At 42.2% G+C, this 26522-nt stretch overlaps 6 protein-coding genes across 9 annotated transcripts; 3 read left to right on the top strand and 3 right to left on the bottom strand.

Moving 5' to 3' along the window:
• Nucleotides 1-140: 140 nt before the first annotated feature.
• Nucleotides 141-2448, top strand: LOC100113494. Its single transcript, XM_001599106.6, has 2 exons — nt 141-998; nt 1372-2448. Exons 1-2 carry the CDS (start codon nt 855-857, stop codon nt 1573-1575), a joined length of 348 nt encoding a protein of 115 aa, XP_001599156.1. The 5' UTR covers nt 141-854; the 3' UTR covers nt 1576-2448.
• A 75-nt stretch (nt 2449-2523) lies between these two features.
• On the bottom strand, nt 2524-12870 carry LOC100115059 (AT-rich interactive domain-containing protein 4B). Of its 2 annotated transcripts, none has more exons than XM_008212958.3 (10): nt 12363-12870; nt 11364-11800; nt 10996-11241; nt 10495-10699; nt 9166-10412; nt 8057-8969; nt 5646-7986; nt 4462-5553; nt 4229-4369; nt 2524-4136 (listed from the first exon to the last, which is right to left on the bottom strand). In XM_008212958.3, the coding sequence occupies exons 1-10, from the start codon at nt 12366-12368 to the stop codon at nt 4093-4095; spliced, it is 6672 nt and encodes a 2223-aa protein (XP_008211180.1). In that variant the 5' UTR covers nt 12369-12870; the 3' UTR covers nt 2524-4092. The 2 variants fall into 2 exon arrangements, with proteins under 2 accessions (XP_008211180.1, XP_032455580.1); XM_032599689.1 differs by having other exon boundaries at nt 3330-4136; nt 11866-12870.
• A 161-nt stretch (nt 12871-13031) lies between these two features.
• LOC100115096 (L-asparaginase) lies at nt 13032-20044 on the top strand. Of its 3 annotated transcripts, none has more exons than XM_031929319.2 (10): nt 13032-13180; nt 14884-15510; nt 15592-15823; nt 15919-16030; nt 16123-16271; nt 16346-16682; nt 16766-17080; nt 17164-17468; nt 17534-17707; nt 17922-19926. In XM_031929319.2, exons 5-10 carry the CDS (start codon nt 16158-16160, stop codon nt 18249-18251), a joined length of 1575 nt encoding a protein of 524 aa, XP_031785179.1. In that variant the 5' UTR covers nt 13032-13180; nt 14884-15510; nt 15592-15823; nt 15919-16030; nt 16123-16157; the 3' UTR covers nt 18252-19926. The 3 variants fall into 3 exon arrangements, with proteins under 3 accessions (XP_031785179.1, XP_016840543.1, XP_016840542.1); XM_016985054.3 differs by having other exon boundaries at nt 13052-13180; nt 14884-15508; nt 16157-16271; nt 17922-20044; XM_016985053.3 differs by lacking the exon at nt 13032-13180 and adding an exon at nt 13464-13765 and having other exon boundaries at nt 16157-16271; nt 17922-20039.
• LOC103316979 lies at nt 19995-20725 on the bottom strand. Its single transcript, XM_032599715.1, has 2 exons — nt 20376-20725; nt 19995-20307 (listed from the first exon to the last, which is right to left on the bottom strand). The coding sequence occupies exons 1-2, from the start codon at nt 20532-20534 to the stop codon at nt 20014-20016; spliced, it is 453 nt and encodes a 150-aa protein (XP_032455606.1). The 5' UTR covers nt 20535-20725; the 3' UTR covers nt 19995-20013.
• Nucleotides 20726-20774: 49 nt separating this feature from the next.
• Nucleotides 20775-24459, top strand: LOC100115157. Its single transcript, XM_008213475.3, has 4 exons — nt 20775-22706; nt 22767-22938; nt 23280-23421; nt 23484-24459. The coding sequence occupies exons 1-4, from the start codon at nt 22618-22620 to the stop codon at nt 23876-23878; spliced, it is 798 nt and encodes a 265-aa protein (XP_008211697.3). The 5' UTR covers nt 20775-22617; the 3' UTR covers nt 23879-24459.
• Nucleotides 24353-26327, bottom strand: LOC100115194. The gene is made up of 7 exons (XM_001599940.5): nt 26100-26327; nt 25844-26030; nt 25645-25756; nt 25448-25574; nt 25243-25299; nt 24956-25135; nt 24353-24870 (listed from the first exon to the last, which is right to left on the bottom strand). The coding sequence occupies exons 1-7, from the start codon at nt 26188-26190 to the stop codon at nt 24761-24763; spliced, it is 864 nt and encodes a 287-aa protein (XP_001599990.2). The 5' UTR covers nt 26191-26327; the 3' UTR covers nt 24353-24760.
• Between the last annotated feature and the right edge of the window lie 195 nt (nt 26328-26522).

Genomic DNA, 26522 nt, shown 5'->3' with positions numbered 1-26522 from the left:
AATAATTTTTTTAGTTATGATATATATCATTATAATATTTTTTCCGAGAGAATATGTGGATGTTCGCATCAGAAACGATAATGTTTTTTAAAAAAAATGTTCAAAATTAAGTCGAATAAAATACATTTTCACCATTTTTTTCACAATTTTTCGCTGTGTATTCTATGTAGAAAGTACAACTCTTTATACAATAGTTAAAAGCTGATTATTCTCTTTCTCGCCACAGGCATGTGTGTACATACATAACGAAAATCGATGAAAAAACTCTTCTCAACAAAAAAGAAAGCTTATAAATAAAATTTCATTGCAAATAAAGCTCCACACAAGTATTGTGTATATATACCTGCACTGAATTCTCAGCGCATTGTTTTTACTTCGTTCCACTTTTTCGTTACGAAATTGCCGTACGTGCTACTTTATTTATTTTGAAATCGCTCGGCCGATAAAGAAGTAGAACGCGCATGGCCTATACTCTGCGTCGTCGAAGGTGCAGCACCCAGATGATCGGCCCGCGAGAGAGATCGAAACACTGTACACACTCACACATAGTGTATAAGCGCTGCAGACCAGCTGGCGTTGATGGCCAAAGAGTCCAAAGACACAACACACGCACACGCACCCCTCCTACTCCGTGGCACGCACACAGTTCTGTCTCAGGAAGCCTTCTGCCTGCAGCCCCAATAAACAAACCCGTCCATTCTCACGGAAATAGAATTTTTGTTTGACAGTCAGGTCTTGGTGCAATTGAAATGTCGAGGGTGTGCTCGTGATATATTCTCAAGCGAGTTACTCTTTAAATTATTCTCGAGGAATTGTGTGTTTTCTCGCAGCTCAAATAAGTGTATCGCAAGAAAATGGGTAGCACTGACAAGGCTGTGATCACGGGCTTCATATGCAGGCTTTGCAGCAAGATGAATCGATTTGTAATCCACATCTACGGCGAGGAAGGCGAGAGGATGAAACTCGCCGAGAAAATCAATAATTATCTTCCTATAACCGTGAGTGCTTGGTTTTCCTTATTTTATCATTTCCCGACTTTCACGCGTTTTCAGGACTACTGCATCGTTTGCCTTGGGGCTATACCTGTATAGGAACAGTATTGTTGTTACTATTGTGTTCTGTGCAGTCTGAGCCATAACTTGATGTTGAGATTTTTATTGATCTTTAAGATCAAATGCGAATATTTAGTGAATTCGAGTTGATTTATTTAAAAAATTGTATCACTTTGTCAGTTTGGACTGTGTGTATATGTATGTATGTATGTATATATATATATATATATATATATATATATATATATATATATATATATATATATATACACACATATATATGCCAACTGATGTATTCATCAGCATGATTCTGTTACAGGTGAATGCAAACGACCAACTGCCAAAAACTGCATGTCTGCATTGCATAGAGAGATTAGAAGCTCATCATGAGCTGATGACGCAGTTTAATGTTGCTAGGCGGAAATTGAGTAGCGAAAACAGAGCTAGCACCATATCATCCTCCGCAGCATCATCAACATCCATTGATACGACAGCTGCATCCAATAGTCCACCCCCCTGTTGACAGTTTCAAGACTCTTGCTCGAGTGTATTTAATTAATAGGAAATTAATCATTAGGTTAAGACATTCTTCATCAGCATAAAAGGTATTGATGAGCTTTGAAATTTGCTTATCAATGTAGATAACTGATATTAACAGTGAATTGATTTGTTAATTGATTTTATATTTTTCTATATCCAAGTTATACATTTTGTGTTTTATTCAGATAATCTGATCTGCATACTTGTCTCTAGATCATATATAATATGCACCGTATGTACTACTATAGATTCTGAAAATCAAAATCATGCTAGTATGGAATAATAATGATGAACTTCAATATTTTTACATTTTTTTCAGAGCTCTGTTAATAAAAACTTTTCTTAAATTGATAAATCATTTATTTTGAATCTTACTTAATATTCGCTATTTTAACAAATTTAATTATAAGAAGATATTCATTTATATTTTTTGTTTGTCTTGAGTAATGTACAAAGAGAAAGTCACATTCGTCGTTGAAGTGAGAATGCGTGTAGAGTCATGAAGCATTGAGAAATGCAACATTTAATAATAATCATTGTGGCAATGTAGTTTTGAAATGATAAATAATTCTTTATTGTATACTTACTTAATATGTATGTAAAAGACATGTGTACGGCAACAGTAATGCATGAGTTCTAAATGAAAACCATCTGTACATTTTGTAAAACAATACTAATGCTTATACTGCTTCATCATTATAAACAATCGAGCAATATAAATAGTCTTTGTATGTTTAAAGAATTTATATGAATTGTGAAGAATATCAATAATAATAATATAATTTATTGTATAAAACTTGGCTACAGACTGTCATTGAATTGTATAAATAAATATATGAGTTACTGAAATCCATCATTTATGTGTCTCATTCATTCAATCTTGTTTTATGGGATAAAAGAGGGATAGGTTCGCGTATCAATATTGAAAAAATTTTTTACTGTATAGATCTGTAAGATTTATTCAACAATATTAACTAACACAAATTTTACCTGGACTGATATAATTTCTGACACCTTTTATTAATTTTGATGACATCTACTATTTACCTATTTACGTATTTATTATGTATGTACAATGTACGGTGCTTAAGATAAAAGTGACATTTCTGTACTATTAAAGCAAGTTTTACAAATTAATGTTGACCCTTCGAAATTAACTCGACTCAATTGGCCATTACCACTGTACACTCTATCATTGCTCTCAGAAAAATATCAAATGCAAAAGGATGTTTATTCACTTATGTATAGGATAAGTGAGGTAAATGGCTCGGCACAATTTTTGTGCCGCTAGAGACGCAAGGATGAAGAGATCAAGACATTGAAAGTCCACCAGCTGTCATCGAAAATTCATAAATACTCTTTTATTATCACATCCGAATCACGATAAAAAAATTTCTTTTTATAAAACGCGAACAAAATAATCATATTTATTGAATCGTTTGAACTTTTGGACCTTCCGTGTTTTGGCGCATTTGTGTTGTGTGATGCATTTGAGAGTAGCGAAAATTGTAAATGTTATAATTACTAAAACTATTATTATACATAGAGGATAAGAGAAACACCGGCAGTATGAAAATGAAAAATTAAAATTTGACACGCACATCGAGATTATATGCAGTGTAAAATATATACAAATTGTTTAGATCTAATAGGTTACGCGAGGTAACAAACAGCCAAACCTCATTATTACCAAGAGAGTTCAGTTCTTTTGTTGACCTCTTATAAAAAATATATGTATATGTCTATAAAATTTTATTTTTTTGACAAACGTGACAGTTGCACACATATACCTTGTTCAGACGTTTTATTTGCCGTTTGTTTGATTAACAAAAATCATTTAATGCCATTCTTTCTTTTTAAAACAGACTATTAAAAAGTTGTTTGAAATTTAGAAGATTGCCTATAGTTATTGCTGTTCATCGATGCACTTGCTAAATTATAAGAAAGGACGGAAAGTCTGTGTCTTTCAGAAGTATGTGCACTTTGCCACGTTGCAATCACGACAATGCACTTTTTAAGTAAACAATAGCTATATATAATAACAATTTCCTTTATACACATCATTTACAGTTTTATCATGATACTCATGAGTTGTCAATTACAACGAAAGAAATCTTAGTTCGAAATAGTTATCTTTTTTTGAATCATTGTTTTTCCACTACTGGAAGCATAAATAATTTCTCTTGAAGGGACGCCAACATAATATATATTTATGTATTTACGAAATCATTCTTAAGACACCATTCTTGCACCATCAGACGATTCTCGTTTTCCTGTCATCCGCGGCTTCTCTTTCATTCTAATACAAAACATAGACGCAACGTTTTGAAAGTATTGACGTCTGTGTAGTTAGTTCCCTTTGTATTTACAACGTTACCTATATCGTCATTAGGTACTCGAAAATTGTCATGAACTTCTTCACGCACCCGTAATGGCGTGAAGATATTTTCTGTTTACTTTTGTACATAATACAGGATGCGATTTACCATCGCCTTTCTCATCACGAGCACGCCTGTTGCATTTCAGCCTTTGCAGCTTTTTGTGCTGGAAAAATTGTAAAAATTTTATTTAGATAAGTTGTACATTTGCACTTTTCCTAGACTTTTTCACCGATCTGCAGTGGATTCGACGTTTACCTTCTCGCTCTCTACGCTTTAACTTCTTGCGACGCCTCTCAATGCCAGCGAGTTCTACTTTAAGAGACATGTACGTTTTTCGTAATTCCGACATCTTTTGCTGTAAAATTGCTATCCTCTGTGTTCCATCCAACGTTGGATCTGTAATAAAATTTACGTTACAATCGAACAATTTAACCAATGAGCCAATGAAAGAAATCGAAAATTAAATACTTGCAAAATTAGTTACTTACCGAGGTCAATGACAAAGTTGTACTTCGCAGTGCTGCTAGGCGGTTTCATGTACATGCCGACATCCGTAGATGATCGATCATTCATTATATTTCTCGATGCACTTTGCGAGGGTTCGGACCTCGTCAAGTTATTATTCGCTTGTGCTGAGTTATTAATGCACTGGTTTGAGCCTTCGCTGGTATCATCGCTGTCGCTTCCCGTTCCATGCCTTGCGTTGCGAGCACTTTGTCTTGGTGACCTCTTCCCCGAAGTATTGCCGTTGTTTGCTTGATTAATGGACATACTAGCGTCCTGATCTTTTCGTTTCTTACGCTTCTTGGGTGACACGTTTTCGCCGTCGTTAATCGCTCGCTTGGCTGGTGGTTTGGGTATTCGGTCAGAAGACGATGACGAGCTAGCACCGCCGATGCCACCATGTTCTGAATTGACGAGCGATGAACCCGCTTCTTTGCTCGGACCCTTACCGCCGCTATCGTTCTCTGCCTCGGAGCTGTCTCGATCAAGTTTTGAATTGTCTTCGGAAGATGAAGGTGTCGATCCACCAATGCGCTCGTCACGTGGCGAACCTGATATGTTGGAAATACTCGAATCGGGTGTAGTAGGGGGCGTATTGTCCATGACAGGAGCGGCTTCGTTGCTCTCTCGACGCTGCACTGCTACCAACATTGGTGCAGGGTGACGCTGATCATGGCGTTGCGGCTGCGGCTGATGCTGATCATGACGCTGTGGTTGTTGATGATGCTGTTGAGGTTGCTGATGTTGCTGATGTTGCTGCTGTTGCTGCTGTTGCTGGTGGTGATGATGAAGCTGTTGCTGATGTTGAACTTGTGCTACTGGTTGTGCCTGCGGTTGAACCTGCTGGTGTAGCGCTTGATGCTGTGGCTGGGGCAACGGTTGAGGGTGAGATTGTGCTTGCCTGAGTGGTTGAATGCTGGCATGTTGAACAGTCATGGATACGGTAACGAGATTTGTACTCTGAGAAGCGGACAAACTCGAAGTAGTCACCATGGCACAGTTGGTCGACCGAGTTGACGACGGTAGTGTGCTTAACGGCAATTGAGCTGCCACAAATGCTACGGCCATTTTACTACCTGTAAATTTAAGCATGACATTGTTATTATTATTTTTTTTTTTATAATTTTAAATTTGACAATAATTTTCTTGTTAAATCAGTAAAACATACCCATATCAGACTTGGCGAGATTCTGTGAGCTGCTAGCTCTGTGCTCTTGGTCCATGGATTCCGATCCAGGTGTAGGCGAGCCCGGTATCTCTTCTTCGCACAGCAGCGAGTTCAAATTTTCCCCATCCTCCTCCATTTTGGTACTTTTCTCAATAATCATAGCAGCATTTGGAGTTCCTCCTACACTCCTAATCTGCTGCTGCTGATGATGTACTTCAATATGAGAAGGGATTACAGGACTCGCTCGTTGCTGCTGCGTTATGGTATTAAACTGGTTAGTGGCCACAGCAATGGGTGTAGTTTTGCTCTTGACGTCGGAGCTGGAATCATTGCACTTGTCTTCGGGCAAGTCCTCACTATCGATGATGGTGAGCCGCCTCTCGCTATCGCTACTGTCGGTCGAGTCTACCGAGTCTCGATCAATGCTCGATTTGATTTTGCTCACTATTGTCTCTTTGCGCAAAATGATATAATCCTTTACGACAGGGTCGTTGTTTGGCAAATCACTCGACGCATTTTCACTAGAGTTACTCGCCGTTGTTGAAGCCGCGAGTGCCGCAGCACTCTTCTTCCAGGTCTCTTCGACTTTCGTCGTCGTATCCTTTCTCTGGCTTCCATAGGTCTTGGTGACGGTCGTGTTTGGCATGGGTACCGGAGTTTTTGTCTCCGATTCTTTTTTGTTGAGCTTCAGAACTTCGTCCTCCTTTTTCTTTACTACTTCAAGAAGTGGATCTTTGCGAATCTCGATTTCCTGCAGGGGATCCTTCTTCGGAATAGGCGGTTCTATTATCTGCTGTTTCTTCTTCTCGGGCTCGTGCTTAATTTTACTCTCCTCCTTCTCTTTGGCCTTTTTGGCAGACAGCGTCTCGGCCTTCTTAGTAGTCACATCTTTCAAAGTTTTTCTAGTCGTGCTATCCGAGTCGTCGTCCTTCTTGGCATCCTTAAGTTTACTGCGGAAAACTGCCGCAGCCGAGAGTTTTTCTTCGATGCTGGCGGTAGCCGGTAACCGGGCGCTAATAGGCGCGGGTACGGGTAGCGTGTGTGGAACAATTGGAGTGAAGTCTAAAGTTTTCAGCTGTTCCTTGGGCTCAGTCTTGACAGGTATAGCGGAATCCGGGACTCGTTTCTTGTCACCACTCGTCGATGGTTGTTTATTATCAACAGAACTTGTAGTCGATGGTGTCAACTCGGCCGTCTTGGATTTCGTGTCATCTTTATCGTGGCTCGTATTAACCGATATCGATTTAGGTGGTTCGTTGCGGGCTTGCATATCAGATTTCGAAGTAGCAGTCGAGCGATCTTGTGCGCTATCGTTTTCGCTGGCAATCGCAGCAGCTTTCGTCTTGGGTCCAGCATAATGCGAGAAATATTTAACAGCGTGGTTTGTTGTACTAGTCGTGGCCGGTACGTCATTGTCGTTGATCACACCGCTTCGAGTTCCCCCAACACCCCCGACAGTCTTGAGTCTTTTCTTTGGATTTTTCGATACATCTTCATCCACAGCCTTCTTGTTTTCATCTACATTCGGTAAGGATTTGGCGAGCTCTTTAGCTGGAGCGGTTTCGTCGACATCGTCGTTTTCGTCCGCTTGCTTGCTGAATATTTTACGTACCTTCTTCTTGCTGTCGCCGATCTCTTGTGTACCACAATTCTCAGTCTTCGTGTCGTTGCTTTTGGCGGCGGGACTGCCAAACGTTTTAGGTTGCCTCTTTTTCGGACTATCGGTGGAATTTTCGAGGGGTACTGTAGCCGCAGCAGATTCATCGTTGCTACGCGTTGCAGTCGGTGTCGATTCTTTACGTTTAAACACCATTACTCCACTGTAATTTGCAGGTAGTAACTTGGACAAATCTCTTGTAGTACTCACGTTGCCATCATCTCCCTCTGCATCAGCTTCTTCAGATTCTTCGTTCTTTTTAAATATTTTCCTCGCCTTCTTCTTGGGATCTGTACTTTGCTGATCCGGTGGATTGGTCTCGGATTTCTGTTCGACCTTGGCAGCAGATGGTGGTGTACTCGCTGCAGATGCTATCCCTCCAAATACCTTCTGGCGCTTTTTGGGACTTTTGTCTTCCTCGAATGGGCGCTTTTTTGGCTTGTCCTTATTGTCCTTCTCTTTTTCCTTCTCTTTGTCCTTGTCCGTGTTACTACCAGTGCTGCCGCCCGAATCTCTTTTATTACGCACTTCGAATTCAAACGGTTCAGGTTCCTTAAATTCATAAATGTCTTCGGTACTCTCTGACTGATTGGCTTCAACCTTAATTGGTTCCCTTTTAATTGGTATGACGTTCTGTGGTTCAACTTTGGGTGTTTCGCGCTTCTTGTCAGGTTCCGGAGTTACCTGCAGAACAATTTGACATTAGAGTGTTTTATTATATTTAACAAAAAATAGGTGGACATATGTTTGTTACCTTTTTATCGGCAAGACTTTCGGTTTCCATTTTTTCCTGCTTCACGGGGCTTGACGCCTGCTCCTCCGCTTCCTCTTCTTGATCTGGCTCAACACTTGTCATCTCAAGTTTCACTGCTTTATCGAAACCCTTGAGCTCCGACCTGATTTGATTTAGATCAAAGTCCCTGCCTTTAGGCTGCTCTTCATCCGATTCGGGCTCTGATTTGACCTCCTGCAACTTGCCAATGGTTTTTCTAAGCCTTCTGCCTCGTCTCGGTTCCTCCACGTCCTTCTCCGCTTCGGCGTCACTGGTCTCATCGATCTTCATGCGGCTTTCAGCTCTTCGCCTGGCCTCTCTACGACTTGTCCCTCTTTCCTGTAATGCGGCCTTAACTCGTAATCTTTGCTGTACCGTTTCAGGCTCGGCACTAGTTTCCGACTCCATAGAATCTGACTCCTCGCTCTCCGATTCTTCGCAGGCAGCCATCGCATCCGTATGACCCGACGTTCTCCTGGTACGTCTACCGAGTTCGCTAGCCAATGACGTCAAGTCTGTATTACGCGTCATGCGGGTCGTTCTGTTGTTCGCCGTTGTCGCGGGGCTCTTAGTCCGCGAAATGCACGAGGTAAGGGGCGAGGGAGTCGTGGAGCGAGTCGCTGGTGTGCCTTCGCGATCTTCTTTGCGTGAGTCTTTGTTTGCCGAGGAACTGCTACCCGCAGGTGCATCGCCTTGCGCTCGTCGGCGATTTTGAGCACTCGACGCGGCACCGGTCCCTGCATTCGGTGCTGTTGCGCCTTTGGAAGACTTGTTCATGAACGTTGAATTCGCACTCGGTGTTTGTGGTCTTGGTGTTGTTTTAGTTCGCTTAACGCGACCTTGAGCCTGCGTAAAGTTTTGCGCTATTCTCGAGCATTTGATCCATTCATCGTATCTGTGAAATCAAAACATGCGAGTATGTGAATATTTATTTTTACTTGTGAATTTTTGTTTTCTAAGGGAATCATTTTCGTTTTTATCACTACGTGTGGATACGAGAAGGTGGATTTAAAAAATTTATTTTGTGTCAAATGGTCGCAATGGGTTGGATTGTCTAGTTAAAAATCGAGATTCGTTATTACAATGCATACCTGGTGTTCCAGCCAGTGTAGTGGACTAAATACACGGCTTCTGAGCCATCCTTCTCCATGTCAATAACCTTAGCTTCGTAAGTGACTTTGGACTCGTGGGTTGGACCGTAGTAAACCTTTAGCCTGTCACCGATTTCTACAGGTCCCTTGTAGCTTGGTGCGTACTCGACTGTTGATCGGTCATCTGGAGCTTTGCTTTTTTCACCCTCAACTTCTTTCTTCTTCCTGCCTCGTTTCTTCAGTTCCTCGTCGGTCATCCTCCTCTGCTTGTTAAAGGCTTTTCTCTCCGATTCTCGCGAAGGTGTTCTCGTCTCTCTTGTCTCGGAAGAATTAGGTTTACTGCCCTTCGCCACATCTTCCTTAGATTTCGACCTTGTCTTGGTGCTGTCTTCTTCCTTAGTCTTCTCATCTTTCTTTTCTTGTTTCTTTGTTTCTGGCTTCTTTTTCTCTGGCACAGATTTTTTCTTAACTGCTTCTTCCTTGCTCTTAGCTGTCGTAGCAGTCGCAGCACTTGTGGCTGCTGCGGCTTTGGACTTACTGCTGACATTAGAAGACGGAGTAAGTCTTGACGTACTCGACTTCTGGGACTTTTCACTGCTGGAAGACTCTTCTTCACCTTCAATGTTGATATCACTTTCTTGACCGCTCGCGCTTTCCTCCGCTGCCGGTTCTTCTTTCCTTTTAACCTTAGCTGTTGGTACTTCTTCTTCCTTTACCACAGGCTCTTTTTTGATTTCACGCTTCTCTTTTTTAATTTCCTCTTCGGGCACGATACTACTACTTTTTTTCTGCTCTTTCTCTTCCTCTTCCTTTTCCGTCTTGTTCACCAGCTGTTTATCTTGCGTTGGTACAGGTGTATTTCTATCTTTATCCCGAATCAAACTACGTCCCGGACGTTGCTTTCGCATACTACCCCTCGGATGGTTCACCATTGTACAGCCCAATTTCCTATAAAAGTCTTCAAAGGAATGCAAGAATTTTTTGTATGCTTGTTTGACCAAGTTGTGCGTCGAGGAATTATTTTGCATAGAGAAGCTTAGCCGCCGAGTTATTAGCTTCCATTGGTTTTGGTTAGTGACGCGATTATAGCCGCCGAGCTTGTATACCGCGCGGAACAACCTATACAGATCGATGTCCTCGTTGCCGATCATCGGGCAATTGTTTATAGGCGTGCCTCGGTCATCCATAAATTTATACAGCTGTGCCACAAAGTGGTCTTTCTCTTCCCGTGGTTCATCATCAGAGCTCTGAAATTTTTTTGAATTTCGTTATTTATTTATTTTTTACTTTTTATTATTTTTTATCATGATTTCAAAAGAAGAAACTTACATCTGAGTCAAGTTCTCCGTCTGAATCACTATTCCCACTTGATACAGAGTTCCCAAATAATGAATCCCTGTCCCAATGAGGGGGCAACTCATTCTTTTCTAAAAATAGTAAAGCTTTTTCCACGGCTACTTTTAAAGCGCTGTTTTCCACTTTATTGACCAGTTCTTTGGTAAATTCCGTAGCTTCTTTTTTGGGTACTGTGTAACTAAACAAACAAAATAAAAACGTTTGGTTTAGATACAAAATATTTTGTTTACAAAGTGAATATAAATAGTTTATAAGAAAAACTGGAATAATCATCTTATTTGATCATTATCAAAAAGAAAGTAAAAATAGTGAAAAAAAACGCAATTCAAAGTGTATATAAAACTTGTTACATCATTGCAAGTAATAATTTTCAAAATCATCACAAACAAGATTGATTGTGATGATTTTGACTCATTGCTTACAAAGCTGTAAGCAATGAGTCATGAATGAGGGTAGGATTTGGAGAAAACTTACTATCTAGCATCCTTGAATGACCTCACAAGGTAGTCATCGCGAACCCTTATTCTCACAGTGTCTTGTGCAGTTGGGGCAACAACCAGTCCAGGGAACCAATTATCCTTCTTCTTTTTGTCGCCAAGTTCCACACAAACAACCCTTCCAATTTCAGGTTCTGTTTCAGAGCCTTCTTTCCCTCCAGAACCCGAGCCTGAGTCATTACTACCTCTGGGTGCATCATCTTCATCATCACTGCTGTCATCTCTGCAAAAAATAGCAAGAAAACTCATTTTAAAACCAATTTTCCAGTTTCATATTTTGAGATTCTTCTGTGGTAGTCTGAGATAATGTGAAAATTGCAACACAAGGATGCAGTGCAAGCTTACTGAGTTTGTCTGGATCTCCGGCCACGTCTCCCACCAATAACAGGATTGCCAAAGTGTTCCGGATGCGTCAAAGGTAGCTGGTCCAAAGTTTCACTCTCAGCAAAATGTCTACCACTTTTCAGACACAAAGCTGTCCTCCTCAGCGTAGTAATGTCCCCATCATCAAACACAACCGTGTACTGACTGCAGTCTTGTATCTTAGTAATAGTAGCCTCAACAAAGTCCTTTCTATCATTGTGTCTGGCCTCGACAGAAGCACCAACTCTGAGCGTTCCCTTGATATGGTCATCGGTAACAGTGGCCGTGCCCAAGCCCTGCTTATAAGTCACTCTACACTTGACGCTGCGCACAACCTTTCTGATCTTGGCCTCGCAGAAAGCCCCCTTATATTTGGCACTGACCTCGGTGCCCACCGACAGGTAAGGCGGATCGTCCCCCTGCAAAACATTACAAGACATGTTGGCACACTATCACAGAATCCTGGGGTCACACTGCGACTCACTCCAAGACGGGCACAAGCTGGATCTAGACACACTACAGGCTCTGATAATCAATCTGGGGGGCAGAGGAAGGGCAAACAACAACAATCACGCTCGCCGCTTGGGCCATAGTTCCTCCCCGAGATGTGTGTACGTGTGCGGCTCTATGCGTGAAGGAAATTGCAAACTCTTTCAGGAAAAACTGGGCGCTATCAGGTGCGTGCGTGACGTGGTGCCCGGAGAGCATCAGGAGAGGCGGGCCATCATCAGCGAGAAAATAAAAGGGAAACCTCTCCTCTCCTGCTCTCTCTCACTCTCCACGAGTATAAGTATACGTATCTGGGACGTTCTCGCGTTCTCGCAGAGACGCGCGACATCAGACACACACACAGACACATAGGCACGCGGGCGGCCGAGCCTTGGGCTCAGCAGGAAGGAGCATCGTGTATGGCTAGTCCAGGAGGCTTCCCGCAGCATCAGCAGATCGGATCGTCACCGTCTCTCGTTCACTATTGCTTACCAACATCTTCCTAGCGCTCGACGTTCGGCCTCATAATACGCTGCTACAGCTGCGGCTTCTTCGGCCAGCATGAAACACAACGCCTGATGGTCACAAAAGGAGAGACACGGCTCTCCAGCTACTTTACGCGCACTAGATATAAAACAGCACGCGTTGTGTCGTCTTGTCTCCTTCGAAGAATACACCCCAGAGCGGCCAGTCTTCCTCGCGGAGGAGCTACGTCGACATCGGAGAGAAGAGTACAGCGGGTTTTGTACGCCTTTTACGAGCTGCGCCGCGAATATATGTACAACGTATATGTATAACACAAGCCTCGGCGGCTCGCTCACTTCCTGTCTCCCTCGCTCTGCCGTGCTGCGCTCCGCGACTCCGTTCTCTGCTTGGTCTCCCCCCCTCTACTTTCTCCTCTCGTTCTTCCCCTTCCACACGAGGGCTCGCTCTAGATATAGCTATACTGACGCCGCATAGGTACCTGCTCGAGTGCGCGCGCAAGAGACGTAACTTGTCAGTAGAGACAGTAACTGCGCTCTCTCTCTCTCTCTCGCTGTTCTCGCGGCGGACAGGGACAGGAGGAGGGAGAGAAAAGCGACGTTGCCGCTTGTGTGGAATCTGCGCGCGGGAGAGCGAGAAAAAACGCGGACTTTCTCCGTCGCTGCAGCAGCGAGCTCGTTTATTTTTTCCTCGCGGAGCTGCTGCGTCGACTGCTGCTCCGTTTTACGATTGTGGAGCGGCTTATTTCCATCGGTGCATAGTGCAACTTTGGATACTGTAATAAGTAGTCATGAGGACCATCCGGAGGACGCATTCTTCCATCAAAGGTACACTCTCAACCCAATCTTCTACATACACCCACACACACACACTGTACACAGAAGCATTTGAATCGACGATGGCGTGCGTGTACTACTTTTTAGCGGGAGAGGAAAAGAGAGAGAGAGAGAGAGAGAGAGAGACGCGGCAACGCCGCGCTTCAACTCGCTGTCTCTATGCGGCGAACTCGCGGTGTTATACTGCACGTATAGGGCACCGCGTGCTCGATAATCGAACGACGCGGCGCGGCCTCTCTCGCGCTCTCTGTGCGTATGCGCGCAACGGCACTGCAGTCAACGAGTTTTCCCGAAATCTGGGCTTTGCTTTCGAAATCCCTGGGACACGAGAGTGCGAGAGAAAGAGAGTTTCTCCTTCGCTGCTCACCTTGAGCTCGCGCGATCTCTCGCGGTTTAATCGTGCGTATCCGCACGGCATTACGAGGTGTCGAACATAAGCAATGGAAGCGGAAAATTTTCTGCGCACGATGTTGGATGCGTGTGTGGGCGTGATGCGCAAAAAGTATCTGCGCCAGATGAGTCATCTCGCGGGAGATCGCAAAAAAGATTTCGCGAACGTTTGCGAACGTTTGATAGGTAGGTATATATAAGTATGTGACTATATATAGAGCTTCGCGCGCAGTTGCATACCTATATAGGTTTTTAGTATGAGCGGACGGAGCTGCCGAGGGTCAAACAAAGCAATCATTGGTTTTTCACTTGCCGCAGACACGGAGTTTTGGCGGAAGGGTTCGCGATAGATACGGAGTCTAAAATTGCTTTGTTTTGGTACAAATAAAGTTGGGACGATCTGTTTTCAACAACATGTTAACGACTTGATTGACGAACACAATGTTTGTCACGCCAGATGTTGCAAAAATGACCTTTTCTCAGATGGAGATTGCAGAGAGTATTTTATGTATTCCAGATAATAGTTTATTACTACACTTATGTGGTTGATCGTGTGTTATTGTGGAGATTAAGATTTTTTATAATTATTTGGTTGTTTTTGTTTGCTTGCAATCTCGCTGTTATAATTGATTATACGCAAACATTGCGCGACTGCATAATTTAAAACTATTTCTTGCAATATGTCGCGATTCTCAGAATGTAAACAAACGAGCTCAATCGACAATTCCTTCGTATCTTTATGCAGTTAAAGCTACATAATACTGATAATTTAAAAAAAAAAAGCATATATGATTTATCCCATCTGAAGTCTTTGTTGCATTGCATTGTTGATGTCTTTTTTTCATACTTTCCACCCTATATAAAAAAGCGTTCTATCGCTGTTCCTTCCTCACTCTCATTGAACAATCATCTGTTTTTCAGATATTTTAATTAGGACACGATAACCAGGAGAATATATTAATTTGTTTACTTTTTTATCAGTACCTTATACAGTGGAATAGATTAATAAAAAGTATAAAAGCTTGATATGCCAAACACACCTCAAATCGTTGCAATGAAATCGGTGGTAAATTGAAAATATAACATTTCAAGGCTTTGGAATAATTTCCGCGAAGCAAAATTTGGATTTTTGCAACTTTTCAGTCATCAAATTCGAAAGTTTGCATCAATTTTAAAAAACTCTGTATCTCTTTTCGAAGAAAAACACCACGAACAGATGATGAATAACAAAATGATAAACGATAAAAAGCGTTCCAAAAATCCTCATCGCACCATCCAATAAAATTCTCGCCTTTCTTTTGCAGGCGCAGATTCGGACTTTGGGAAGTCGATGGCCTACTACTATACTCCCCCGTGACGGCCGTGACGTCACCGATAATACAGTAGCAGTCAAAAGCGCGTGGCCGCCTCAGCTGCACGTGCGTCGTCTCGTCGCTGCGCTACTGCTGTCCCGCAGGTGCTGTTGTTTGCTGACTGATGATTGAGAAGGCCATAAAGGAAGAAGAATAAGTCTAGGATAGGTGACAGACTCCGACAGCTGACTGTGATTGTGATAATGCTAGGCTGATTAAGAACAAGTTGCGAGAAAGACGTTAATACAGTTACGCGTCGGCTTTGATCTACTGGTTTGGCTTTTGTCGCTTACTACCTACACAGGAATTTCATTAACGTTCTCGAGGAGGTTGTGTTTCTGTTGCCTGCGTGCGTGTACTCGACGAGGATCTATAAAAGTTGGCGAACTGTTGCGAAAGGCGAAGAGAAGAGGGGTCATCTGGTCAAGTGCTGCTGACGAGAGTCAAGGAAGAGGGATAAAAAAAGAGTGTGGGGGATATCAATAGAAGATATCAATAATACAAAATTGCTCGATCTGGACATTGAGACATAAACACTCGATGGATTAACTGCCTGCACGCAGAGCATCAACAAACAGTGTGAGTCAAGTAGCTTTGATCTGTATGAATTTATTAAATTTATGTGTATGCAGTTTTATTTTTATTTCTAAATGTTTACAGCTAATCATGAGTGAAACAGATTTTACATGCAATGCAAATATGTTGAGTGCAAATTCAAGTTCCCAAAATACCCCTGTAGAAAATAATAAAAGTAATGGTACAAACGGCGAAGAACACATTATTCGACGAAATGTATCTTCTGGGGCATTCCCTCAGGAAAGTAAACCTGAGGGTAGAGTATTAGTACTGTACACGGGAGGCACCATTGGAATGGTTAGAAATAAGGATGGAGGTATAGATACATTTATTTAAATCAATCTTTTTATAATAGTGGAAACTTTGTATGTTGCAATATGCTATTTCATATTCATCATTTTTATCTTTCAGCTCTTGTCCCAATAGCTAATGCTTTTGTGAAAAACTTAAGGAGATATCCTAACATGCATGATAAAGAATATGCCGAAGAAAGATTTGGGCCAATGGGGCCTTTAGTATTGCCGTATGTATCATTTGTAGCTTTTTGTATTTTATAATACATAGATCTGCTATCTTATCTTTTCTAATCAAGTCTAATTTTTTTTTGTTAATCAGAAATAATTACTCACAAACGACATTTATATTGCAGAATGACTGATGTTGACAGTAGAAGAATTATTTACAACGTTTTAGAATATAAGCCATTATGTGATTCAAGTAATATGAGAATGGATGATTGGATACGTATTGCACGTGATATACAAGTAATTCTGCAAATTTTATGAATCTAAATTATAATATTTTTTTTCAAGTATAATTAATTTTTCTAATTTCAAAGGAATCTTACGAACATTTTGATGGGTTCGTCATTCTGCATGGAACTGATACATTAAGTTACACCGCCTCAGCACTGTCTTTCATGTTAGAAGCACTTGGAAAAATCGTAGTGCTAACAGGATCGCAGCTGCCTCTATTCGATACCAGAAGTGATGGTCTTGACAATTTTTTGACTTCGCTAGTCATCGCCGCCAATTACAACATTCCCGAAGTTTGTATCTTCTTCGGAACTCGGCTCATGCGAGGGAACCGCACTACAAAAGCTTCTGTCACTGCGTTTGAAGCTTTTCATTCTCCAAATGCTCCGCCTCTAGCCGTTGCTGGAATTAAAATAGATGGTAATTTTCTTCTACGACAATCATCTTTACTGTAAACAAAGTCGTGAATATTTTTACCAATTCGATTGCTTCAATATTTTCAGTGGATTATCGTTCTATATTCAGAACTTGTCATATGGAAAAGTTTCACGTTCACACAACGCTAAATAAGAAGGTTGGTCTCCTTCGACTGTTCCCCAGTATAACCGCCGATCTGGTGAAAGCTTTTCTTCGTCCACCAATCGAAGGGGTAGTCCTGCAAACCTATGGCGCAGGAAACGTACCGTCTAATCGAGAAGATATCATAGCCGAATTTAAAGCTGCAGCAGATCGGGGTGTCATCATCATAAATATCACACAGTGCTCAGAAGGAAGCGTGTGTTCAATATACGAAGTTGGAAAGATACTCATGGATGCTGGTACGCAATTCGTTATTTCTACAACTTATTAGAATCAATTACTTTACAAAAAATACGTATTTTTATTTCGTATCACATTGCAGGTGTTTTATCTGGCTTCGACATGACGCCCGAGGCTGCCCTCACGAAACTGGCCTACGTTCTGTCCAAGACTGAATGGGACACGGCTACAAAACGCTCGATGATGGAAACGAATTTGCGAGGAGAACTGACTGCTGGACGGTCGGTCACTTTGCAGGATTGGGATCTCGTTGACGCAGTCGGCAGGTCGTTGAGAATAAGCTCACCATCCGAGTTCAAGGAGCTGGGTGCTATCCTCTTCCCTGCAATGATGAATGCCGCTGTGCTGGCTAAAGACACGATGAAGCTAAGCTCTCTCAAGAGATATGTAAGTTAATTATGTATTGATTTTTGTTTTCACGAGCTACTTTTGCAATATTTATCAATTTGCAGGGAGCAGATATTTCCCAACCAAACGCCGATGGCAGAACGGCGTTGCATATTGCCTGTTGCGAAGGAGATATCACAGTAGTGCGTCATTTATTGAAAATGGGAGCGAACGTGCACATCAAAGATCGATTCAATCGAACTCCATTGACGGATGCAATAGAACACGACCGGCCCGAGGTAAGTTATATACATATAAATCAATTGCATTAATCGTTGCTCGTGAAAAGCTTCCATCGAGCCTCGTAAAAGATTGCATCACGTTTCCACAATAACGTCTAACTCACTATCCATCCCTCATACCGTTAATCGTTGTTCGCACCCACATCGTTTACTCGCACAAACTGAAGTACAACTATATGAGCAACGACCCGCATACGCGTCTTGTCCGCAGATAATAAAGTTGTTGCTGCAATGTGGCGCACACCTGCACGAGCGCGGCCGTCTCATCGGCGAGCGTATGTGTTCAGCCGCTGCTGCAGGAAACCTCGCTCGATTACGCTCCTATCACTTGGCGGGGGCTGACCTGTCGCAGGCCGATGTCTCTGGTAGAACAGCTCTGCATCTCGCCGCCGAACATGGTCAGTCCGCGGTGGTGCAGTTTCTGTTGGAACACGGGGCTGAGACGAAAGCCTCAGATAAGCTCGGTATGACGGCTAAGGATGTTGCTAATCCTGAATGCCTTAGACTGCTCAATGGTGAGAACGGCAGCAATAAGGTTTGAAAAGTGTCGAGTTTTAGGTCTGAAAATGGATGAGTGGCGTGCCGAAGATTATTATTGATAAGGCTATTTATTTATTGTTAAAGTATGGGTTTTGTTTGTCGCTGGCTGTCCTGTACTTTTGCTGTTTAGTTCTATCGAAAGGCTGTTTTTCTCATAGCAAATTATATGCGTAGAAAATTGATTGCTACCAACGAAAAACACTTTGTTAAGCAAATTAGAAGAATTTCGTTACCGTATATATAATAAGTTACGAACTCGGTTTTCTTAAAATCGTCCAACTGTTATACTTACACAACTTGTTCGCACATTCAAAAATTCTCCTTTTAACGCAACCGGGATCTCATTAAAGTGTAGCAATGCATCGGGATCCCATTGTAATTTTAAATCTCGGAGTGACGACAATTTTCTCTCTGCGTTTTCTCTGTCGCGTGTCGTAGTTTCACGCTCCGCGACTTTGTGTCCGTAGAGCGCAGATGATAATGATGATGACGAAGTATTAGAGAGGCATCGTTTTGAGACAATTCTTTTTTTATTATTTCGTGGAGACGCGTGTCTTACATTGAGTGTGTGCGACAGTCGCGAACAAAAGTGAAATTGAATGCGCTCTTGTTACGTGATAACGGGAGTACGTGTATTAGAAAGTTTGGATGATTTATGGTCTAGTTGAATTGTTTGCTAAATTCAAGTTATTATTGAATACTGTGATAGGCATTGATCTTTTACAATTTATGCAAAATTCGAGGTGATCGATATTATTATGTATATGGAAGTGCCATGGATTATAGATCTGTCTATTATGAAAAGACTTAGAGTTCCTTCATATACGTTACGATGATTATACTCGTCAAAGATTCGAAATTGATTAATGTCTAAATTTAAAATTAATTAAACGTACTTAAAAATGGAAAGCAACCAAACAACGTAACAATGTTTTTTTCGCTTGATTTTCGCAGTCTTTTTCTCAACAAAAATGTATACTCATTCGGGCTTGGTCCTCCAAGTGTTTCCATCACATTTACCTAGGCAACGAAAAACTAAATAACAAGTAGCTATAAGCAATCGTCTAGAGAACGAAAGGTCCGTATACAAGGTATTAGCTTCAAACACCGACGATCTTGAGTGCGTTGGATATGATTTGCTGGTCAAAGACGCAGCCCTTGTAAGTCTCGGTGCACTCATCGGGTGCCAGGACTTGACGACCCCGTGACACGGCTTCCTTTATCACTGTCCCGTTAGCCGCTTGTTCGAACCACCTGTGACTGTAATTTATTATTTTTTAGCTTTTTAATCGATACTGTGTGTTGGTTTGCTCTAGTGAGCTCTAATGTTAGTCCTAATGATAAGAATAAGGAACTAATATAGTACAACTTATGAGAGATAGATTTGCAGTTTTTTATGTATAAAACACGTCGTTTTTGATAAGTCATTTATACGATGAAAAAAATAAAGAGTAAGCCAAATTGTACCTGGACAGACCGTCGATGATCTTGTCGGCACTACTGGGATTATCCGAGTGACTGGCGGCTGCCACAGCCGTGCAAATGATGCGCTGCACGCACGGCGTCACGCGGCTGTCCTTAAAGAGAATCTCGTTGAGCGAATCTCCGAAGTACCAAAGATCCGAGCCTAAATCCGAGCCTCGATCCGATCCTGAATAATAAAAATGTCACTAGAATTTTTCCATTCTTCGAACGTCAATTCGCAGATTGAGTATTTTGCTAAACGTTATATACAATGTATAAACTTCGAACCGAGATTCTATTTATTGCAAGTGAATAAACGTGTTTTCAAAGAAAAAAATTACGTCGAACAATGTTTTACTTTTGTGCTCCTTACTGTAATGGTGGTGATGCAGCTCTGCTGGCGAAACGTTAGGCGGCTGGTCCGGTATTTTTTTGACAAACAAGGGAACGACGAATGCCGAGAGGGCCATCAGCAAACCGAAGACCGTGAGAGCTTTGGTATTGACGTTCAGCAGGGGCATGGGTGGACCGCCGTGCTCTTTTTTGTCCTCCAGTGGAATCGACAGAAAGGGCACCGACAGGTCCAAGTTTATCTGCCAGTTCTTACTTTAGTTTGATTCTAACTATACTTATGGTTTAGAAAAAAGCCAATAAAACTCACGTCAATCTTTCCAGAGTTCGTGTCGAACGAAATGAATCGTGGTTTCCTCTCTTTGGCGGCTCTCGATACGTCGATTTTCGTTCCTTTCGCTGACGTCGAGGTCCAGAGACCCGAAACGCAGAGCAGCGTCAACGTCGCAAACAAACTCTTTCTGGTCATCTTGATGCACCAGTTGTGTGGTCACTGCAAATTTTCGTCGTCACCTTAATGTTCAATACTACTGAGTGTATATAGCTAAAAAGCAATCCATTGATCTCGCAAAGCGTCGCGAAGCAAACTAACCGAATATTCGGCTCACGCTCCCAAGAAACTGGCACACTCGATATGTCGAAAAGCCGGTTAATTATCGAGGTCGCTCAATTTTTCACAAAAAATCCAAATCTCTCTGTCTCAGGCCGAAAAAAAGAGCCGCTAATTACCCCGAGACGATCGACACCGCGGAGAACCTCTCTCTTCGAACACAAGAGCTTCGTCGTTTATCCCGAAGCCGCGCGGCGAGTTCTCTGTGGAAAAAAGTCAAGCGTCAGCGCGATATGTAGTCGTTAGTCCACTGGCGGCGCATCAACCCTTCCTCTTTCACTCGGCCGCAGGGAAACGAGGATGTGCACGCGAATATTATTCTTAATAGCCACGCGCTGCGAAATTAATAATCCCACAACGAGCTGTAATTTTCGCGAATATTAAACGCGAGACGGCGTGTCGCTGGAGATTTTCACCTTCGAGGAAACGAGCTTTGACGCGCTTTCCTCGCGAATCTATTATTTCTCGCGCGGGATCTTTTCCTCGAGCAACTCGCCAGAACGGATTCCTGCGTGCGCTGCATTGTTGCTCGGTGTCTTTGGCTTTTTTTTTTTAGAGAGATGTTATCGGAAGTCAGAAATGCGCGATTTGTTAGCGGCTTAAGGAAGTTGATGACGATCGACTATAGTGAGATCGGTTGGACTTCCTGGACGGCTTTGGAGTTACGCTCGTTTATTAATTGGGTTCGGAGACTTTTACGTTCGAGAAGCCGAGGGAAGCTTTTGATTAGCCTTGAGATTTCGGATCTATATTGCGGAGCAAATTGAAAGTTGATGCCCTTACGGGTGAAGTTGATGTAGGCTTTTGTAAGGCGTAGACCCTCAAAATTTGAAAGTAATGAACTAATGAAAATTTGACATGATTGCAATGTTAGCCTCATTGAGAGTCGTATCTCGAGTTTTTTTTATTAGTTGCTAATTATCACGAATGGCATAAGAGGTGACTGCGGTAAAGCGTAAACTTTTAAAGCTCGCGTATAAAACATGAAAGCAAGAGTGTAAACACTCTTATTTTCTAGAAAAGCAAGCTCTTACACGAAATCACCGGCATGAAAGCCGCGTCTCAGTTTTAAAGTCAACAAACCGCGAGGCAAGAAATTGGGGAGAAATCGGCGAGAGTCGAAACGACTCCTCATTTCAGACGCCGTATTTTTAATACCAAATAAACTTGTTTATTCCTAATGCGACTTAAATAAACAGTAATTTTCACGCGCGGTTTTGTGAGTCGTGAAATTATCGCACTTAACATTTCTCTAAAATTCATATACCAGCAATCAGTAGGTTCGCTTCTCGATGACTTTTAATGCCATAATTTACAACCACGACGCTCTTAAATACTGCCTGAACACCGTAATTACATTTAGAAATCGCGTATCGAGAGCTTAATCTTCGAAAGCGATCCCGCCGCACAAAACCTTGCAAAATCTTTCATCCCTAAAAGTATTTCGCAAACCCGTTAAAAACAGCCCAGGCAAAGCCTGTGACAACGTCGAGCCAAGCACGTAGACAGCGCGTAACATGTAAATATAGCTCCGCTGCAATTATCACACGCACGCGGGATCCCAAAACATTGCGCAAGATGAAGAATGAAGAAAAAAAGACCGGAAGCGTGAAATAAGATTCTCCTGTCCTCTCTTGCAGCGCGTGTGTCGCAAAAGTCGAATTATTTCGGGACGCAGGCAAGAATTCCGCGTAAGAGGTGAGCGTTCGCTTCACGCACCGGCTGCGAGAGTGACGAGCAACGAAAGCGAAACCGACGCCGCGGAGACAATTATCCTACTCCCCGCGCATCGATGTACGAGATGACAATGCCGCGATGCATGACTCTCTCTCTCTACATACATATATATATAACGAGCTGCCTCGACTCTGGGTGACTCCAGTGAGGACTTGGACGTTGCGTTGGATTGTTTGGAAAACTTTTGCTGTTGGGACAGTTTGGAATGATCGGCGAGATGAATTCGATATCGGCTCTGGTGGTAGCGTTATTGGTGGTCTCGGTGTCCTGCATTCCCAAGTTCGACGACGGAGGGTAAGTGATATTCGAAATCTCATTGTATTACATTGAAAAATAAACGATTCGATTTTTCAGATTCAAACCGAGCTCGATCGACTACACGCAAAAGGCGGGAAAAGCTCAGGACCAGATAGCGCTGGCGAGTCAGTCGAAATCGCGCAGCGACGGCGACGTCAAGACAGCCAACGACTTGAGCGATCGCAATCAGGAGCCGCGATTCGGCTTCACCAACGTCGGCGACAACACCGTAAGCATTTCCACTATCATTAACGAAACGATATCCAAAGCACACTACTACGTGTCCACTGCCATTAAGATGTTCAAAGTCTTCGGACCGATACTCTTCAACTACTAGAGACACTATAATTAATGTATAGACTGCAGCGTTTATTTGTAATCCCATTAGTCGTACTTTTTTATACACGCGAAAACGATAACCGCTCGAGTACAAATCATACGTTTAAGTTTTTGAAGAAATTTTACCTTTGTTGTCTAGTATATATATATATATATATAATGCGGAAGCTCGCTATCCACTGTGTAGTAGAAAAAAGCACTATTTACTTGCGTGTGTGTTGCAAAAATTAGGGTTACGGAGTCTCTAGTTACGCGCCGGCGAAAATCGATTTAGGAGGCCTCCTCCTCGGAGCCGTGATCGGCATCGGGACGATCCTGGTGATACCCAAGTTGCTCTACGTCCTCTCCGGATCCTACGGAGCTTACGCTAGAAGTGAGTACGTCGCTGAATCATCCACACGGTTCAAAGACTAAAACGAAACATTTTCATCCCAGGCGACGACGGCGGAATAGCCCAGGTGATGACGAAGCTGGACGACGCCCTGGCCCGTCACGGCATCGACACCACGACCTGCATGCAACGAGTCGCTTGTTCGTACTCGAAGCAGGCAGCCGAGGCGGTGAAAAACTCGTCGACCGGAGAGAACGACGTCGACTCGGTCTCCACCCTGGACAAGCTCGTCGACACCCTGAGCTCGAACCAGATTCTCCGTACCGCGCTACAAGGTACCGCTATTCAAGAGGCTATGGAAGCCGGCCGCAACGGGCAGAACTGCGCCAGAACCTATCAGCAGTGCGGATTTTCCACCGAGACGATGCTCTCGTTGCTGGCCAAGGTGGCGGCGACGACGGCGGCTAGTAACGCCGGGAAGACTGCGTCGAGCGCATGATTTTAACGATTGATGTAACTATTGTCAGGTAACGCTGAGAGAATTTTTAACGCAACAGTCAGCCCATCATAGAGTTTTCAGACAAATATAGTTCATATACCAAGTTCCAGTTTATAGTAAGTACTGATATATCAAGATACGTGCTAACGCAAGACCTTTCGAAAAATTCTCTCAGTGTGAACGTCGGCATGATTTTTAAATTTTAAACTACAAGCTATCACTCAAAGAAAACATAAAGTATGTTTAATGTAATTAAGAGAGAATTATTTTATACGTGTAGATTTATCACAGTCTGTTATATGTAATGAACACGCAATTTAATATATACTCAGTATAACAACGCTACCTTCAAACCTGCAGATGCTTGTAGGTGCTGCCATGCAAGAGAAACCTAAAAATACATACACTCTGTACTTGCGAAGTTCTCAATATTTATATGTATCTCGCAATGAAAGCTAAATACACTTCTTAATATTCGTGTAAAAAAGTCTGTGCAATAATTTATTGTAGTTTGTAGTACTATTTTACATTCGGCATTCAGTACAAAGCAAATTGCACAACTGTCGCTTAAACGATCAAAACAAACAGAATAGACATTGCGCTCTTCAATTTGAAGAGTTTGACAAAACCGTTGAGATAACAATTGACAGGAGTTAAGTTAGTTTAAAAAATTGAATGGTAACGATAAGTACAACACCTCAGATTTAAAAAATCGTTAAAAATTCACATATTTACATATGTTGACGTTCTTATATTTCGTTTTGAATCTCTTGAGCGATCATCTCTTCGATGAATATCGTTCGTTGCTGATTCAGCTCTTGTGTAGGTGGCAGCTGAGCTGATGGATTCGATTCTTGCGTTGGCTGGGGAGCTCTGTCAATACTAGGAAGATCCATGATGATGCTGACATTCGATATTGGGGGCCCTATTTTGAGCGACAGTTGGTTCATAATAGTAAGCCACGGGTCCAGGAAACTGTTGTACCGCGGAATCTGTAATCAAAAATCGCGCAAAAGTCCCGTGAAGCTAACTAAAAAAAAGCATGTTTATTGAGTCGTTTCAGCCATTATCTCATACTTGTCTGGATTTGAGGGGGCAACGGAGCAAGTGCCATATAGGTCTGGTAGCCACCAAGTTGGCTTTGGTCAGTTACAATTGCCAGCGGTTGCGATAAAGGTCCAGGGTTATTTTGAGCGTAAGGTGGTCCATGGTAGTAAGAAGTGGTGGGTTGAGACATTTGATGAGTCGTCGGAGGATCTGCAACAAAACATCGTATAGAAGCGATTAAAACGACGCGTTTACTGTAAAAACGCGAGATAAATCCGTTAAAAAGTTGTAAAGCAGATAAATATTCCGTCACTTACTAGTCCAAATGGCACTTCGGGTATCGCCAAATCCATTGACAGGAGCAGCTACGGGTTCTGCAAAAAGATAAACACGATGCGCGCTCCTTATAAAATCAATAGCTATATACTGGATCCATCAAAGCACACTTTATAACTTAGATTAGTTTAATGCATAAATATTTTTGAATCAAGGACTGAGCTGAAAATCGTTTACAGAACTTACCGGGAGCCTGTGCGAAGACTTGTGATGGATAATACGCAACGGTTTGATATTGGGAATAATATGATGAACTTTCAGCTTGATGAGATGATCGTCGTGTCGATGGACCATGCGACATTGTTTTCGGTCCCTGTTACACGAAAGAAAATTACTTAGAAACTGGTAGACAATTAATCCTTGAATACTCCTAATCATACAACCTTTGTATTATTATTTACAGTCGGTGGGAGCCTGCATTGATTTGGATCAGGCGCAAAGACAATGTGATTGATGCGACCGTTTAATGGCGTTGTGAATTCCATACTATTAATACTATCGATTAAACAAGAAATAACAACATATATTCTATGAGTAATCAAGAAATTTTTAATGTTCACGTGTAAGATTGAAATCGCATACTATCTTTGGAAGTTTCTATTTATCTGATCTTGCTGTTCGAAAAATTTCCTATATTTTTCAAGTAGTATATCCTTTTGATAAGAGCATTCCTGCAATTGCGCCTCTAATTTTTTAATTTTCTTGCTCATCTGCTTCACTCGCGTCTCATATTCCTCGAAGCTCTCTTCTGCCTCAGCAACAGTTGCCTCTACGGTTTTCGAAAACCCATGAATATCTCATCAATAAGTCAATGTCAATGTCCACGTTGAAGCATTACCTTGCTGTTGGCTCGGTCTCTCTTGGATAATGTCACTGCTGTAATTTTCCGCCCATCCCTCGTTGTGCTTCGTCGTTTCGGGCAACGACATTTCGCGTTTGAAGTAAATCAACTTTTTAGCGCGATGAACAGTGAATTCTACGACTTTCTTCAGTCTTATAAGTTAAGTTAAGGCACGACTCGACTGTCTGATCGGCGATATCGAACTGGCGATTTTCGGCTTCGTCGCAAGTGTTATGTGGAAGATCATCGATGTTGTTGTCTTATTTCGGTGAGTGTTAGCTGCTGTCCTAGATCGAGTGGGGGTCAATAACATTGTCGATCCCAAACAATCTCATTTATTATTCGAACGAATATTGCGACTGGGAAATAGAGCAAAATATACTAATTTCATCATGCATAAGAGAAACCTTCAAATAAATA

The sequence above is a fragment of the Nasonia vitripennis genome, chromosome 4, assembly GCF_009193385.2.
Source record: "Nasonia vitripennis strain AsymCx chromosome 4, Nvit_psr_1.1, whole genome shotgun sequence".
NCBI classification, from domain to species: Eukaryota; Metazoa; Arthropoda; class Insecta; order Hymenoptera; family Pteromalidae; genus Nasonia; species Nasonia vitripennis.
Note: the sequence above shows the minus strand (reverse complement) of the source record. Positions and strands in the feature narration are given on the sequence as shown.

What these genes read in the sequence shown, in the direction of transcription:
- LOC100115157 (XM_008213475.3), top strand. Translation starts at nt 22,618, where the DNA reads ATGATCGGCGAGATGAATTCGATATCGGCTCTGGTGGTAGCGTTATTG. An exon ending in CCCAAGTTCGACGACGGAGG is followed by an intron (nt 22,707 to 22,766) that starts GTAAGTGATATT and finishes TCGATTTTTCAG; the next exon opens with ATTCAAACCGAGCTCGATCG. An exon ending in CTACGGAGCTTACGCTAGAA is followed by an intron (nt 23,422 to 23,483) that starts GTGAGTACGTCG and finishes TTTTCATCCCAG; the next exon opens with GCGACGACGGCGGAATAGCC.
- LOC100115096 (XM_016985054.3), top strand. Translation starts at nt 15,598, where the DNA reads ATGAGTGAAACAGATTTTACATGCAATGCAAATATGTTGAGTGCAAAT. An exon ending in ATGGGGCCTTTAGTATTGCC is followed by an intron (nt 16,031 to 16,156) that starts GTATGTATCATT and finishes TTTATATTGCAG; the next exon opens with AATGACTGATGTTGACAGTA. An exon ending in AAAGATACTCATGGATGCTG is followed by an intron (nt 17,081 to 17,163) that starts GTACGCAATTCG and finishes ATCACATTGCAG; the next exon opens with GTGTTTTATCTGGCTTCGAC.
- LOC100115194 (XM_001599940.5), bottom strand. Translation starts at nt 26,190, where the DNA reads ATGTCGTTGCCCGAAACGACGAAGCACAACGAGGGATGGGCGGAAAAT. An exon ending in GAGACCGAGCCAACAGCAAG is followed by an intron (nt 26,031 to 26,099) that starts GTAATGCTTCAA and finishes CGAAAACCGTAG; the next exon opens with AGGCAACTGTTGCTGAGGCA. An exon ending in GCCCCCTCAAATCCAGACAA is followed by an intron (nt 24,871 to 24,955) that starts GTATGAGATAAT and finishes TTTTGATTACAG; the next exon opens with ATTCCGCGGTACAACAGTTT.
- LOC100113494 (XM_001599106.6), top strand. Translation starts at nt 855, where the DNA reads ATGGGTAGCACTGACAAGGCTGTGATCACGGGCTTCATATGCAGGCTT. An exon ending in ATAATTATCTTCCTATAACC is followed by an intron (nt 999 to 1,371) that starts GTGAGTGCTTGG and finishes ATTCTGTTACAG; the next exon opens with GTGAATGCAAACGACCAACT.
- LOC103316979 (XM_032599715.1), bottom strand. Translation starts at nt 20,534, where the DNA reads ATGACCAGAAAGAGTTTGTTTGCGACGTTGACGCTGCTCTGCGTTTCG. An exon ending in CGAACTCTGGAAAGATTGAC is followed by an intron (nt 20,308 to 20,375) that starts GTGAGTTTTATT and finishes AAGAACTGGCAG; the next exon opens with ATAAACTTGGACCTGTCGGT.
- LOC100115059 (XM_008212958.3), bottom strand. An exon ending in ACGGAGAACTTGACTCAGAT is followed by an intron (nt 10,413 to 10,494) that starts GTAAGTTTCTTC and finishes AAAAAATTTCAG; the next exon opens with AGCTCTGATGATGAACCACG. An exon ending in CAACTTTGTCATTGACCTCG is followed by an intron (nt 4,370 to 4,461) that starts GTAAGTAACTAA and finishes ATTTTATTACAG; the next exon opens with ATCCAACGTTGGATGGAACA.